The 16,091-nt window shown below is 34.0% G+C and overlaps 1 protein-coding gene across 1 annotated transcript in view; it reads right to left on the bottom strand.

Annotated features, from left to right (window-relative positions):
* zpld1b (zona pellucida-like domain containing 1b) overlaps positions 1–16,091 on the bottom strand; it is a 40,838-nt gene continuing 24,747 nt past the window's right edge. The window contains exons 3-13 of the mRNA XM_087284095.1: positions 10,462–10,979; positions 10,256–10,369; positions 8,538–8,758; positions 6,331–6,512; positions 6,160–6,232; positions 4,416–4,513; positions 3,689–3,769; positions 3,299–3,470; positions 3,118–3,223; positions 790–819; positions 1–514 (exon numbers count right to left, since the gene is read on the bottom strand). Of these exons, the coding sequence (XP_087140221.1) occupies positions 351–514; positions 790–819; positions 3,118–3,223; positions 3,299–3,470; positions 3,689–3,769; positions 4,416–4,513; positions 6,160–6,232; positions 6,331–6,512; positions 8,538–8,758; positions 10,256–10,361 (1,233 nt within the window). The 5' untranslated portion in view covers positions 10,362–10,369; positions 10,462–10,979 and the 3' untranslated portion in view covers positions 1–350. The remainder of the gene's footprint in view (positions 515–789; positions 820–3,117; positions 3,224–3,298; positions 3,471–3,688; positions 3,770–4,415; positions 4,514–6,159; positions 6,233–6,330; positions 6,513–8,537; positions 8,759–10,255; positions 10,370–10,461; positions 10,980–16,091) is intronic.

Here is a 16,091-nt window from a genome sequence, read left to right as displayed (position 1 = left end):
TTTGTAACTATCCTTTTATTGAAATATATATTGATATTTTTATACATTTATTCTACTTATTTCACACATATATACATGTATGCACAGTTCAAAAGATCAACGATAATCTACATTCATCTTGTGCTCTGCACTTCAAGACATAAAGGATCACAGACCCTGAAAAGAACAGTATCAATCTGAGGTATTTTTCTTTAAAGACTGTGAAATTCATGTAAATTCAAACAGTGAAAAAGTGTCTGACAAAACAGAATGCCGATTTTGTGAACACAGAGGATCTAATAACAATGCAATAACAGTAATATGAACAAATGTTGTTGACAGACTTGGGTATCCCGGTCAGGGAATGGAGGTCATCTGGAGCTGGGGTTCCAGAGCCCGGTCAGATTAGACGGGCTGGGCTTCCTGAGCAGCCTGAGGGAGAAGATGAAGAGGCCCAGGCTCATCACACCCAGCACAACCACACCAGAAATCAGTGCACTGGTGACCGCATTCAGAGGCTGGGACGAGCTGCTCACTGCAGGGCCACAGACAGGGGTAAGAGGGAAGAACGGGGCAGTGGAGGGTTTTTTGGAGGGTCAATGGGGTTGAATGGGATGGGGATCAAGAAATAGACAAGATAGTTGTGTAAATGGGTACCGGTGTTATCATGGATCTTATTTGCAGAACATGACACTGGTGTCCATTGTTGCATTGTGAAAACAGAGCTTAATTCTCACAGAAAGGATGCAGGGAGTGGGTGTACACTACTGAAAAACATTTACCAGAGGAGTCACGGTTTTTATACCTTACCGAGTTGTGAGTTGTTGGTTGGAGATTCGTCTGCAGAAAACACACAAGATAAGTTTATCCTTTTTTTGGGGGGAGATAAAGGCATAATTTACTATTCAAATTCTATTCACATTTCATAAAGTTTTTATCTGAAAGATCAGTTTCTATATATGTCCCACAGATTAATAAATGAAGAAGAATGCATTTTCATTTTATGGGTAAACTATCCCTTTAAGTAAATGCAATCAAAAATAATCATAATTCCAGTAGAACGATCTTAAGGTTTAACTTTTCTAGATAAATAGATAGACAAATAGACAGACTGACAAACTGACTGATTGACTGATGGACTGACAGACAGACAGTTTCTCACAGACAGATTCTTAGAGAAATCAGTCAAGTTTGGTGAAGGAAAAATCGTGCTTTGGGGTTATATTGAGTATGGGGCATTCGAGAGTTCTGCAGAGTGGATGGCAACATCAACAGCCTGAGGTATCAAGATATTTGTGCTCCCCATTACATTACAAACCACAGGGGAGGATAGCGGATAGCGCTCCTTCTCATACTTCAGCCTCCACATCTAAAATTCCTGAAAGCAAAGAAGGTCAAGGTGCTCCAGGATTGGCCAGCCCAGTCACCAGAAATGAACATTATTAAGCATGTCTGGGGTAAGATAAAGGAGGAGGCTTTGAAGATGAATCCAAAGAATCTTGATGAACTCTGGGAGTCCTGCAAGAACTCTTTCTTTGTCATTCCAGATGACTTTATTTAATAATAAGTTATCTGAATCATGGCAGAGATATATGGATGCAGTCATCCAAGCTCATGGGAGTCAAACACAATATTTATTCTTTTTTCCACTGCACCATGACTTATATATTCTATACTGTAAATTATTTCTGGTTAGTGACAAGACTTTTGCCTAAGCAAAGTCAGAGCTTACTGTCCTAATTAAATAAGCGTAATCTAGAGGCCTTTGCCTTTTATATAAGCCGCTTTTGATACCAAATAATCAACTAGAAGCCAAGTTATTATTTTCTGTTCCTAAAACTTGGCAACAAGACTTTTGTCAGATAGCGTATAGATAGACAGACAGACAGACAGACAGACAGACAGACAGACAGACAGACAGACAGACAGACAGACAGACAGACAGACAGACAGACAGACAGACAGACAGACAGACAGACAGACAGATTTTTTTAAAGAGCAATATCTAAAATGAATAATTAATCGGGTTGCACTATTTACTGCTTGCATTTTTTTGCTGGAATGTTTAGAAGAAATATTGTATTAATTGATTCCATTACTGTGCCTTGTCCACCAAATTTTTAATTTGACTGATTCACTTGAGGTGATATTATCTTAAAGAAATTAAAAAATACATTATATGACTGATTAAACTACACATAAACATTTTACATAATTAATAAAAAATACAATCAATTTTTTTTGTGGTCTGTAAGATTTACTGATTGAAAATAAATACTTCTCTTCAACAAAGTATTCAAAAATGAAATGTTACAAAATCTGGTTTTAAATAAAAAGAAATATTATTTTAAACGTTATAATGAATTTATTTTGTATATTTACAGTTGAGGTCAGAATTACTAAACCCCCTTTGAATTTTTTTATACCTTTTTTAAATATTTCCCTGTGATGTTTAACAGAGCGAGGAAAATTTCAAAGTATGTCTGATAATATTTTTCTTCTGTGGAAAGTCTTATTTGTTTTATTTCGGCTAGAATAAAAGCAGATTTTAATTTTTTAAAAACAATTTTAAGGCTAATATTATTAGCCCCTTTAAGCTATATATTTTTTTCGATAGTCTACAGAACAAACCATTGTTATACAATAACTTGCCTATTTACCCTAACCTGCCTAGTTAAACTAATTAACCTAGTTAACCCTTTAGCTAGCTAACCCTTAAATGTCACTTTAAGCTGTACAGAAGTGCTTTGAAAAATTTCTAGTAAAATATTATTTTCTGTCATCATGGCAAGGATAAAATAAATCAGCCATAACAAAAATTATTAAAACTATTATGTTTAGAAATGTGTTAAAAAATCTCTCCATTAAACAGAAATTGGGGAAAAATAAACGGGGGCTAAAAATTCAGGGAGTTTAATGATTCTGACTCCAACTGTATTATAATCAGACTAGAGTCTAAACAATAGTACTTTAAAGATAGCTTTATTAATTGTAATATAATGTTGTGGAGTTGGCCAAATTTTTGATACCCTTCATAATCCACTTAAAACAGCAACTTCTAAAATACCAAGCAAACCTCAATTGTCATTGTTTTCAGTGCACTTAACCAACTATAAAGCTGAATATGGAGGCTCTTACCACTCCTGGTGATTATGGGGCCGGCGGTTATGACGGCGTCCCCTGAGGAAGAACCTGACACTGTATGCTCAGCCTCACTGTCTCTCCTCCTGCGTTTTCCACAGATCTGCCATGGCAGATATCACCATCAGGACACTCAAAATACATTATCAACTATAAAAAACTTCAGCTTTACGTTTACCGGCATAAGTATTGCACAGTCATCTGCCCGACACAGCTTTGTGATACAATGCAGAAACACAGTGGACATCTTCTGGTTCTTATGTTTCACAAAACGAAAGACTTCAAATGCAAAACGACCCATCTGACTTTTCCCGTTCTCAAAAACAGTGGTCTGTGGATCCTTGTAGCACCTATTAAACCCCCGTCACAAAAAAAGGGCTTCAAAAAGGCTGATGAAGTGATTATGTTCAGTTATAGTGAAATAGACACACAGTCGAGCACACACATTCATGCACACAAATGATTTCCTCTAAAAGGCCTTTGTGCATTGTATGGTAGTCAGTTAGTTGAGCAGGTAATGAGGACACACCGAGTTAATGCCACATAATTTCAGAAAATACCAAATTACCCAAAGAAAAGGTCATAACGAATCTCATCTTTTGGGTTCCCAGAGGGGGTGGCGTAACAGTGATCCATCAGGACGTTCCACCTGTGGGACAGAAAACACAGACACTTCTGTTGTCAAAGGAAATCAAATCTTTAATCTCGAGTTAAAAACAGATTGTTAAAAGGTTCAAGCACTGAACATTTAGCATGCATTATATGTGAAAATGTTTAGAAAAATGTTTTAATGGCATACTTTATAGTTGACATCATATAAAAACAGTGTTATTTTAGAAATATTGTTGTGTTTTTAATGAATAGTTTGAATTGGTTTTTATTTTTACATTGTTTTCATTTTTAAGTAATTTTCTTGGTTAAGTTAACTGTATATACTTTATATACAATGCTCAGCATAATTGAGTTCACCCCATTTTGAAAATGAATATTTTTATTTATTTCTCAATAAATTCAGGCAAAAACTAAATTTTTCCATTTTTTTAATGCTTCTCTTGATTTCTCCTCTTTTTAAAAATTTTTATTTAATATTTTTCTCTTACATATAAATGTGGATGTACTACTTTTTGGACCATTATCATAAGTTATTTTGTTAGATAAGCTACAGATTTGGCTTCAGTACTGACTAATCTAATGTATATGCACAAATATAATATTGTACAGCTTCCTATAAAAATGCATTATATATGCTGAGCACTGTATTTCTATTAAAATGTGTATTTCTCTGCATGATGTACCTCCTATCTAGATTCGTAGCTTTAACGGCAGCAAACACACGAGTCTTTAAGGACAGTCCAGACACTGGTATAGAGATCAGCTGATTAAAGGTTGAGTCCTGTAAAATATGACATAAAGAACATTAATAATAGAAATCTGTGTGAAAACATGCCATTTTGACATTGTAGTTAAACAGCTACATACGCATTTCTGTACACAACCACATTTTAAAAATAGTTTACAATCAAACCAAATGAAATTATTATTTGTAAATCAACACATTTTCAAAAATAAATATAAATATCAATAATATATATTTAAAATAACATTCATTCAAATGAAAATGTAAAAAGTTGATCAAAAAGCTATTTGGTTATCACAGACTTTTATTACTACTTTATCTAAGTGAAGTTTATTTATAAACTAATTTCGAGAGGATCACGTGCTTATGATTGTTCTCAGCTGTTCAGCATCATGACCAATTATCCAATCAGATGATTCCTAACTCATTATAAATAACCAGAGTTTTCTTATCTTGATATCTTCGTCTTGAAGAACCCTCCCTACCCAACCCTACTTTCCCTCCTTTTCAACGACACGGCGGCCAGTGATTAGCACTGTTGCTTCACAGCAAGAATGCCTCTGGTTTAAGTCTCTTCTAAACAAGACGACATTTATGTGCAGAGTTTTGCTTGTTCTCCCTGTGCTCGCCTGGGTTACCCCGGGTTCTCTGGTTTCCTCCCACAGTCCAAATAACACGCACCCTAAGTAAATTGAACACACAAAATTTATACCATAGTCAAGATCTAAGTGAGTGCACCTCTTCTCAGCCATCTATGTCCATCTATATTAGCTAATTATAAGCAGGGGGACGCATCGAGATCTACCTAAGCTCAAACTCCCCTCTCGCCCTGCAAATGGGAGAAAGCCCAGAGCTCGAGGATCTCATAAACTCAGGGCTCTCTCCTGGGACAGCATGCCAAACAAGCTTTATTATCAATCATCATCTAAGGGTGAACTCTTAAATATATATATATATATATATATATATATATATATATATATATATATATATATATATATACATACAGTTGAAGTCAGAATTATTAGCCCCCCTAAATTATTAGACCGCTTGTTCATTTTTTCCGCCATTTCTGTTTAATGGAGAGAAGATTTTTTCAACACATTTCTAAACATAAAAATTTTAATAACTCATCTCTAATAACTGATTTATTTTATCTTTACCATGATGACTGTAAATAATATTTTACTAGATATTTTTCAAGACATTTCTATACAGCTTAAAGTGACATTTAAAGGCTTAACTAGGTTAATTAAGTTAACTAGGCAGGTTAGGGAAATTAGGGAAGTTATTGTATAACAGTGGTTTGTTCTGTAGACTATCGAGAAAAAATATAGCTTAAAGTGGCTAGTAGTTTTGTCCCCAAAATAGTTATTAAAAAATTCAAAACTGCTTTTATCCTAGCCGAAATAAAACAAATAAGACTTTCTCCAGAAGATAAAATATTATCAGACATACTGTAAAAATGTCATTGGTTTTAAACATCATTTGAAAAATATTTAAAAAAGAAGAAAAAAATCGAAGGGGGCTAATAATTCTGACATCAACTGTATATATATATATATATATATATATATATATATATATATATATATATATATATATATATATATATATATATATATATATATATATATATATATATATATATATATATAAATAAAACTACAGAGATCACTCACATTGTAAAGCACCAAGCTGAGAGTGCTCAGGAACGTGCCATTATTGTCTTTAACTGTTATTGCAGCAGATGAGCTGGCAAAAAAGCAGAATACATTACATGCATAAATTTAGTACAGAACCGGACCAATAGTAGAGAGATGTAGGTTGTTGCTTAAGTGAGGCAGACTCACGATGCCAGCTGGCTGTTGTTGAGCAGGTACTCCAGAGGATAACTACAGCTGAACTTATACACCAGTCCTGGCAGGTAGCTGATAACAGTTGGTGGGTCTGGAGTGTCGATGTAGCCCGAAATATTTCCCATTTGGACCATAGAGATGTTCCCATACGCATTGATGCCTTGAGTTGTAGAAACCTGTACAAAGATACAAAAGAGTCTTTAAGAATTTGAATATTTGTATTAATGCTTATGTACCCTTTATGTAAATCTCAGGAGATTTAATCATTTAATCTTAAATTCAGCATGAAATGTAAATCTGCGATGCTTTTTTTATTACCTATTCTAAACTTAGGTTTCTATCAGGGTATACACATTGGCGCAGCAAGTTGGCGGCTGTCGAAGGCTGTCCGCGGCACCCAGCCACGACTCAGGACACAATTCATATTTCTGCTGTGACAGAGTGCCATCTGATTAGTTTTTTTAAAAATATTATGCGAATGTGCACGTCTGGTGTGCGATACTTTCAACTGTCATGTGCATGCCGGGTCACGGTGCTGAGCGGCGCATCCGGTGTGTGACACCCTTAAGTGTTTCGAAACACTGCACCAAAGCATGACGCGAAACACCCAGGTCATGTGACTAAAGTGATTTGAAACAAACTGGTCATGTCACTAAAGCGATTCATGGCATCGATCATTTCAGAAGCGTTTCGAAACCTATTTTAATAATGTTACTGTTTATGGTGTAGTCCAGATGGATACAGCTGCGGATACTCCATCAATATAGCATCATTTCTGTAACACTGTATAACAATAATTGATATTTTTACAATACTGTGATGGTTGGGCTTAGTGTTGGGGTAGACGTTAATAAAATACAATAAATATGCAATTTAATGAATAATATAAATAATAATCGTTAACTTCCAGTCGCAATCGTATCTGATCTATCAACAATTCTGTTTTATGACCAAAACAAGACATATTTATTCACAAAGTGTTCTTTCTGATGTCAGACCAATGTTAAAACAAAACACATTACAAGAACAAAGCATTTCAAGCCTACCATCTATTATGTAGCTGCATCGCTGCATGCTAGTCAGGAACTCTCACCACTCCACTAAATCATTTGAAGCTTTAACTCTACAACACAGGGTTTAATACCTCTATTTCCTTAACATTCTTTGCAGAAGCTGTTCCGGAGTAATCCATAAAAAATGACGAATAGATGTCACACTAGATATGGGTTTCGAAACGTTTCGAAGCTTTCACACATTTGCTTTGACTGTTTCATGAAGCCTACCATTGCCCACCACTACATAAAGGTAATCCAATATATACGTAATCAAAAACAGGTAAATGGTCAGGCTAGACAGCAAAGAATTAAACAAGCAAAAGGTCAAAACACAGGAAGACTAAACAAGGGGAAACGCTTTGTAATGTCCATAGGAAAAACAAGACTCAGCCGTGTGTGTGTGTGTGTGTGTGTGTGTTAAATATAAAGTTCAAGTAATCAGTCCATGATGAGTTACTAGCTCAGTGTGAGGGAATCAGAAACTGGTGTGTGTGAGGTGCATGATGTTATTTGTAGTCCAGTTTAGTGACAGATGTGCAAGCATTAGATTGCTGGTGATCATGACAAAAACATTCTCATAGTGATATTTTGTTATTCAAATCTGAAAATTGATAGGTGTTGTTTTAAATCAACATTCCAAGGAAATATTAAAACAAAAAAAGAATTTCTGTCATGAGATAGGGCACTGATTTCATACAGTACATGCCACCAGCACTAAATGCATGTTTGTAAAGCATTGTAAGAGAGACATGTAAAATAGGAAAATAAATTCGATTTCATTACTCCTATTAACTATAAGTTACTATTATGAATTTTCTGACAATTATTACTCTCATTATTAGATTTCTTTTTTCAGATTTCATTTTGCCACAAGAGTGCATTAATATGCAAAATAGACACAGTGTATAAATGCATTGTATGCAATGAAAAAACGTTGTATAGCCATTTTACACAAAACTAAATGGTTTGTCAAATAATTTTGTTGTTTGTTTCATAACAAAGTTGAAAATAACCATTTTGGAATGAATTTTGGAATAAGAATAACTCTAAAACAATAATTGTACTTCAGTGGACAGTGTCCTAAGGAGATCATGAATATAAACATTTTAAAATGATCACAGTTTTCGTAAATGCCTGTGTCCTGACCTGCAGTGTGTTCCCACAGGCCTCCAGTGAGCTCAGGCTAATGCTGAAGAGCACCGCTGTGGGAAAGGTGTTGTTGTTTATGAAGCCTCTGCACTGCGGTTCTCCATGACGGCTGTTCAGTGCCAGGTCAACATCAGTGTATCCAGAGTACAACACAGGACAGAGGTTGATCTTCAGTGTTATCGTCTGAACACCACAGTAGATGCTGATGTCTCTCTCACCTTGAGGGAAACACAATATCACGAGTGCATGAAAAGGCATCACTTCATAAAACTAGCCTTTTTATATTCATTAGTGTGATGTTTTAAGAGCAAAATTAAACAGAAATGTTACTGTAAGTTAAAAAATGTCTAACTTTCAAATGACAGCAGCACTCAAGTTCCAAAAGATTCAAGTTATTTTTGAGATGCTATTAATATTATTTGGGCGACACGGTGGCGCAGTGGGCACTGTCGCTGGTTTGAGCCCTGGCTTGGTCAGTTGGCATTATTGTGTGGGGTTAGCAAGTTCTCTCCGTGTTGTGTGGGTTTCCTCCAGGTGCTCCGGTTTAAAAAATAGAACACCTTGTAAAAAATAGTTGTTACGAAACACCAACATGGTGCAGCAAAATATCAACTTCGATATAAAAGTAAGTAAGTATTAATATTATTTGTCTATGTTGCTTCTGCTTTATAGGGGAGTGTGATTTGAATATGTAATAACACACAGTAGTCTAGTAGTTACCTTTTTAACAGCTTAATACAAAAAAACTAACACAAAAACAAACAGAAAACACTCTTCTAATAAAATGAAATAATTGTAATAATAAAAATAATAATAAAAATATTTTCTGCTTGTTCAGAAAACTCATTTGAAGTGAGTTGAAGCCACAATTCTTGGGTATTTTTGGGACAACTTAATTGTTTTTGTTCAATCCACTTAAAGTTGGTTAACCAGTTAAATTCACTTAATTTGTGTTGGGACAACATGTCAGAGTTATGTGGAACCCAACTTTTTTATAGTTTATGTTACTTGGTCAAAAACATTATCACTTAAATCCTGCATGACAACAAATGAAATGAAATCACTGTCGGACAACATGTAGGAATTGTGTTATTTATTTATTTTTTACAGTCAATTTAACTTGGTCAAAAACATCATCACTTCAATCTTGCATCAAAACTAATGAAATGTCTTTTTTGTAGTATGTTAAATATTAAAAGTAGTTATTTAAAGAGTTATTTGAAGAGCAAAAACCTCTTAGTGTCATCTAAAATTTTATTCTAAAATTAGCATTTTTCTCAGGCCCCTATGTCTTGATTTAGTAATTTCACTTTTATGGCAAATAATAGGTTATTTTCGTTGATTTTAACATGAAATAACTGAACATAAACATGAAAAGCAGAGAATAATGCTCACTGTTGAAGAAAATTCTAGATGCCACTTTTTTGGCACTTTTTTTTCTTTTTTTCAGGTTTTTGCATCTGAACTCTTCATTTATATAATTTAACAGCATTTATTTTTATTTTTGCAAATGATTTAACAATCCTTTTTCTTAATATTTAAAACAGTTCTAAGATTATAAACTTCTTTATTGTTAATTTCCATAATTTTAGTTTCACACAAACAAATTACACAAACAAATTACAAAAACAAAACACTTACTGACCCTTAATGTTTGAGCCTCACTTTATCACCGTTCACATTCTCCAGCATATACAGTAAATGTTGTCTCTTACCAGGAAATCTGCTGTGGTAGTTGGGATCACAGTTGAATCCATTGAATTGTGAAAAAGCTAAATGAATCCCCTTGAAAAGCACAAGAATAACACACATCCACTCCATCTCAACAGCTGGAAACAGAGAGCACATCATTTCAACAACAACAAAAAACAATAAATTTGAATAATCTTAATGACAATATCTTAAATGATGTCTCTCTAACCTCAGTCCCCTGATGCAGGTCCGGCCTGCTGCCGATCAGTGAATGTGCAGCCTGGCATCTCAATCGGCCCATCCGCACCACAGGCCCTCCACTGCGGCCCGAAACAATAAGCCATTATCAGAAACCTCAAACAAAAAGAGCTGTCCCGGACAACCTGGGAAAATCCATCACAATCTCAAAGCGCTGAACAAATCTTTTCGGATGGAGCCAGAAACATGAGCAGCTTTTACGATTTCCCACTCGTCTCCTCATGGCTTGATCTGCCTCTGTCATCGCTCAATAATGTCTGAGCTCAGTGTGGGACTGAAGGCAGGAATTATGCTTTCATCGGTGTCTGAAGGGCCTCTTGTGTGTGTTGCTCCATCAGGGCTGATAGTGAGTGTGTGCTGCTATTGTCGCCATGGCCTCCTGCTTCCTCGCACTTAAACACTCACCGAGACACTAGCTGAAGATATGATCGCAAACATGACCAGTTTCTGACATTAAAAAGCACAGCTATTAGATGGGACCTGTCACCCCTGTTGAAAAAAAAGCAGGCTTGTAGGAGCTGGTCTCTCAACCAGTCATATAAGAGGGTTTTTTGACACATTTTTTGGCTGGTGTTTTAAACGACACTACCAGTCTAAAATCTTGTCGCCTATCCAAGTTTTAGGAACAGCAAATAATAACTTGACTTTTAGTTAATCATTTGGTATCAAAAGTGGCTTATTTGAAAGGCCAAGGATTACGCTTATTTTACCAAAATAAAATATGATCATGCCTTGATTTTTTATTATTCACATATAATGATAACAAATAATTATTTGATCAAGCTATATTATAAGGTATTGACCTTATTCTTCAATGTGGAATTGATTTGATTTGATTTGATTGTTTTAGAACTTCCGAATCAGGTGCTCTTGAGAGAAATGGCCAGAAATAAAAAAAAAAAAACGGCAGAAAATGGCCAAACCAAATACATAAAAAGTAGAATAATATAATGAGAAAAGATCAGTTTGTAACATGAAGCAGCATAACAAGCCATTTAACACCTAAAAATCAATGGAAGTGAATGAGACAGGAAGTCTCGAGCCAAAAAGAACATAAATATAACATAAAAACATAAATATATAATTTCTTGTTTAATTTTAGCTTATTAAGCCTAAATATCTTTAAAAAAAATAGCTACTTAATGCACATTACTAATTACAAATTGTGTTTCGATAGATTACAGTTGGTAATTTACTACACATCAACATGAAACATGATCTTTATCAACATAGTTTTTGGCATAAAAGAACAATCAATACTTACCAAAAAAATAAATGTGCAACCAAACCAAACAAAACAAAACAAAACACAAAATAGCAGAAAACAAGTCTAAAAAAAAAAAAAACAGCAGAAAACAAGACTAAACAAAACAAAACAACAGAAAACAAGACTAAACAAAACAAAAGAAAAAACAAAACAGAATACAAAACAAAAAACTAAACTTAACAAAACAAAACTAAACACAAAACAAACAACACAACTAAAACACGAAACAAAACTAAACACAAAACAATACAACAGAAAACAAGACTAAACAAAAACAAAAAACACTAAAAGACTAAACAAAATAGAAAACTAAGCAAAAAACAAATGAGCAGGAAGCAAAACTAAACACAAAATAAAAAACTAAACTAAACTAAACTAAACAAAAAACTAAACAAAAACAAAACACACACACAAACATCTAGACCATAATATTTACAATGCATTCATTAAGTTGGCTTTATTGGCAAAATACCATATAAACTACTCTATTTATGAACATCCATAACAATTCCCAGGGCACAGTTTCAATTGTTGGGATGCTCATGTGCTTCATGAGAATGACAGACTATTGAACTTTTACTTCTTAGGCTGAAATCAAATATGTTGACCTTGTGACAAGGTTACTATTGAGGCTAAATGGGATCAAATGGCTCTGTGCACCTGAAAAGAATCCATAATAAAGGTGAAAACACAACCATGTATATTTACAACACCCATGGAATGACCCAGATGTACAGTAATCAAACAGACATGTGCTCTGATTCATCCTCAAGACTACATGACAGACTGTATTCTCATACTGGAGAAGATTTACATTTAGGAACTTTATATGTAGTTGTTCTCATAGGTAAAATATGAGTTATATTTAGTTATATATAAATTATGGGCGACACGGTGGCTCAGTGGTTAGCACTGTTGCCTCACAGCAAGAAGGTTGCTGGTTTGAGTCTCGAGTGTGTCAGTTGGCATTTCTGTGAGGAGTTTGCATGTTCTCCCCGTCTTCGCCTGTGTTTCCTCTGTGTGATTTGGTTTTCCCCACAGCCCAAACACATGCGCTTTAAGTGAATTGGGTGGACTAAATAGGCCGTAGTGTATGAGGATGTGCGTGAATGTGAAAGTGTAAGGGTGTTTTAGGACTTGGTTGTGGCTGGAGAGGCATCCACTGCGTAAAACATATGCTAGAACAGTTGGTGGTTCATTCTGCTGTGGCGACCCCTGAGAAATAAGGGACAAATTTTAATGATAATGAATGAATGAATATATTAATTATATTATACCAATGATCAACTGCAATTTTTACATTTAGGTAAGACTTATTGGGCAAAAACACTGATTTTCATGCCCATTGGTTTTGTTATTTTGGCCTTTTTTGGTGTAATGTAAGGAAAACATCCAAAACACTTATTAGTGTTTATTTTGTCACACTTTATCAGTGGTGTAAAGGAACAAATTATAAGTTCTCAAATGACTGTAATCAAGTAGTTTTTCTAAGGAATTGTAATTTACTAAGTAGTTTTATAAATGTGTACTTTTACTTTCCCTTGCATACCTTTTTACTGCTGTATCAATACTTTTACTCTACTACTTTCCTTCAACCTGCAGTCACTACTTTATTTTTTCTTGTCTATGGGGATTAGAAAAATCTGTCCTGTGATTTCTGTCCAATCAAATCACACATAGAAGGTAAATCACATCATACTGAACTACCTAAAGATATGGGTAATTAATAATTTCAGCAAACTGTTAGGAAGCATTAAAAGTGTACAAAAGAAGATGTCCAAAATCTTTACGCGCATTGACCCAGAGACCCAAGATGACAAATGTTTAATGGATGATGACCAACATGGCCTTAAACACCCAGCAGGCACAAGATGTCAATAAGACATCAGATTGACGTCGTATCCTAATGTTGTGGGAACATTGCATTTTGTTTGGAAATGAAAAACGGGGTTGACGTCAAAACTCAACATCAGATTGACATCAATGTCCAACCTAAAATCAACCAAATATCAACATCTAATGATGTAACAGCTTGACGTTGTGTGGACGTTACCACTATGACGTCTATCAGATGTTGGATTTTGGTTGTCATACCTGACGAATAATTGTCAGTATTTGACCTCAATATGACGTTGGTTTGAGATGTTGGCTCAATGTTAGATTTTGGTCACTTTCTAACAACCTAAAATCAACCAAATATCAAAGTAATTTTGAAATCGTTATGGGACATCAAAATAACAGTGTGCTTAGACGCTGGCTAGACATTGAATTTTGGTCATCTGACATCACAACCTAAATCTAACCTAATATTAATGTCTTATGACGTTTTGTGCCTGCTGGGCAATAACTAAATGCACTACAGAATGTTACGTTTACACACATCAACAAATTAAATGGAAATGCATCAGCTTTTTACAGTTTAATACTCACTACTCATTACTCTTGAGTACTTTTGAAAGGTATACTGTTTACCCATACTTTGAGTAATATTTACAACAGATACTTTTACTGTACTTGCACTACATTTTTATGCAAGTAATGGTACTTTTACTAAAATATAATTATTCAGTACTCTGTCCACCACTGCACTTTATCAATTTACATTCTCATATTTCAATTACAATCTTTTAAAAGCTGCTTCATCAAAATTATTATATTTTTTCTTGCATAAATCTCCACTTTAGCAGCACTTTTACTCAATTAATTAGTTAATTACGAGGTTTTTGTACTATAATATACAACAAATGTTAATAAAAGTCAGTTTTAAGATTTCAGGGTTAAGATTTGTTGGAAGAAAGATCAAGATCCCATAAAGTAATTCAAAACCAAAAGTAAACTGGGAAAAATAAAGACATGAATCACAAAATACGAAAAACTGCTAATTTCTAAATTATTTTTTTACACTGTAGTTCACATCCACTATGTTGTGCAGAGAAAAACAGACATATTATGTACCCTTTCATTTCTCATGAGTAGAACTAGCATAAATTACTGATGCTTATTACGACAGTCATATAAAAACGATTATTACTTATTTTTTGTTGTTTTAATATAACTTGTTTTTATAATGGACAAAGTGTTATATTGAATATAGGTTATACTATATGTGCCCGTGATGGCCCACCCATCTAGAGGAAAACTATCCAGAATAACTGACAGCAAGGGACTTTTGGCATACAGGTTTTGTTATTATGAATAATAAACCTTTGAAATGTGACTACAGTTTTCAGAGGAGGACAAGACATGTGAGCTGAGCTAACATTTCACTTACACGATTTGTCAAGCTCAGTTGTATTGGACCCTCCCATTTATTTTCCCTCATGATTTGTGACCCTGGACCACAAAACCAGTTTTATGCTGTACAAGTATATTCCTGGCCATATAGCAAACATTTTACTCAAAAATGTCAAAAAATCTAGACTTTTTTAAAATCATTAGATATACAAAAGTCATGTTTCATGAAGATATCTAGTAAATTTCCTACTGTAAATATATCAAAACTCATTTTTATTTTACTTCCCTCAGATTCCAGATTTTCCAAATAGTTGTATCTCAGTTAAATATTGTTAACAAATCATACATCAATGGAAAGATTATATATTCCGCTTTCAATTGATGTATAAACATCAATTTCCAAAAACAATGCAAATTTTTTAAAGCAAAATTTGTAATAAATCCATGAAGGCTTTCTTTTGTTAAGGTGCTCAGATGACCAAAACGCTGATTTCTCAACAAGAGTGTAAATAAATTTTAAAAGAGCCTGAATTTAATTTGACTTAAATTTAATTGTATCTAATTTATTCTTTCTCATTTGCTTTTCATATACAGACGGACAGAAAACATCTTGTTCTTTGGGTTTTATAATATAAAAAAACATTGGTTTATAAAAAAAAAAAAAACCATTTAATTGGGTTAGTTAAAAAAACTAAACATTCATTAAACATAAGTATGTTTTTATCTCATATACTGTAAAAAGGATGTTAAACGGAGCGCCAGAAGTGCCATCGGCAAAAATGCAACAGCGCCCTCTCGTGTTCACCGTTGCACTCATGTAAGGAACATAGAGGAAGCCAGTGAAATAAAGAAATAGAGAAAGAAAGAAATTGAAATAAAAATAATGAATAACCGAAAAATATTAAAAAAATATAAAATACAACAAGAAAAACATATAAAATAAAGCTTACAATAAAAATTAAATATTAGGAGCATAAGTAATTCGAAATGAAGTACTGATGTTAGAGGGGAATTTTAAATAGAGCATGAAAAAATAATGTTTTCCTAGCCTTAGTGTTTCTTTATCCAAAAAGTGTTTCAAAATATTGTTGCAATTCTTT

This window comes from Danio rerio, chromosome 15, assembly GCF_052040795.2.
Source record: "Danio rerio strain M-AB ecotype USA chromosome 15, GRCz13ab, whole genome shotgun sequence".
NCBI lineage: Eukaryota > Metazoa > Chordata > Actinopteri > Cypriniformes > Danionidae > Danio > Danio rerio.
This window is presented reverse-complemented; position numbering and strand designations above follow the sequence as displayed.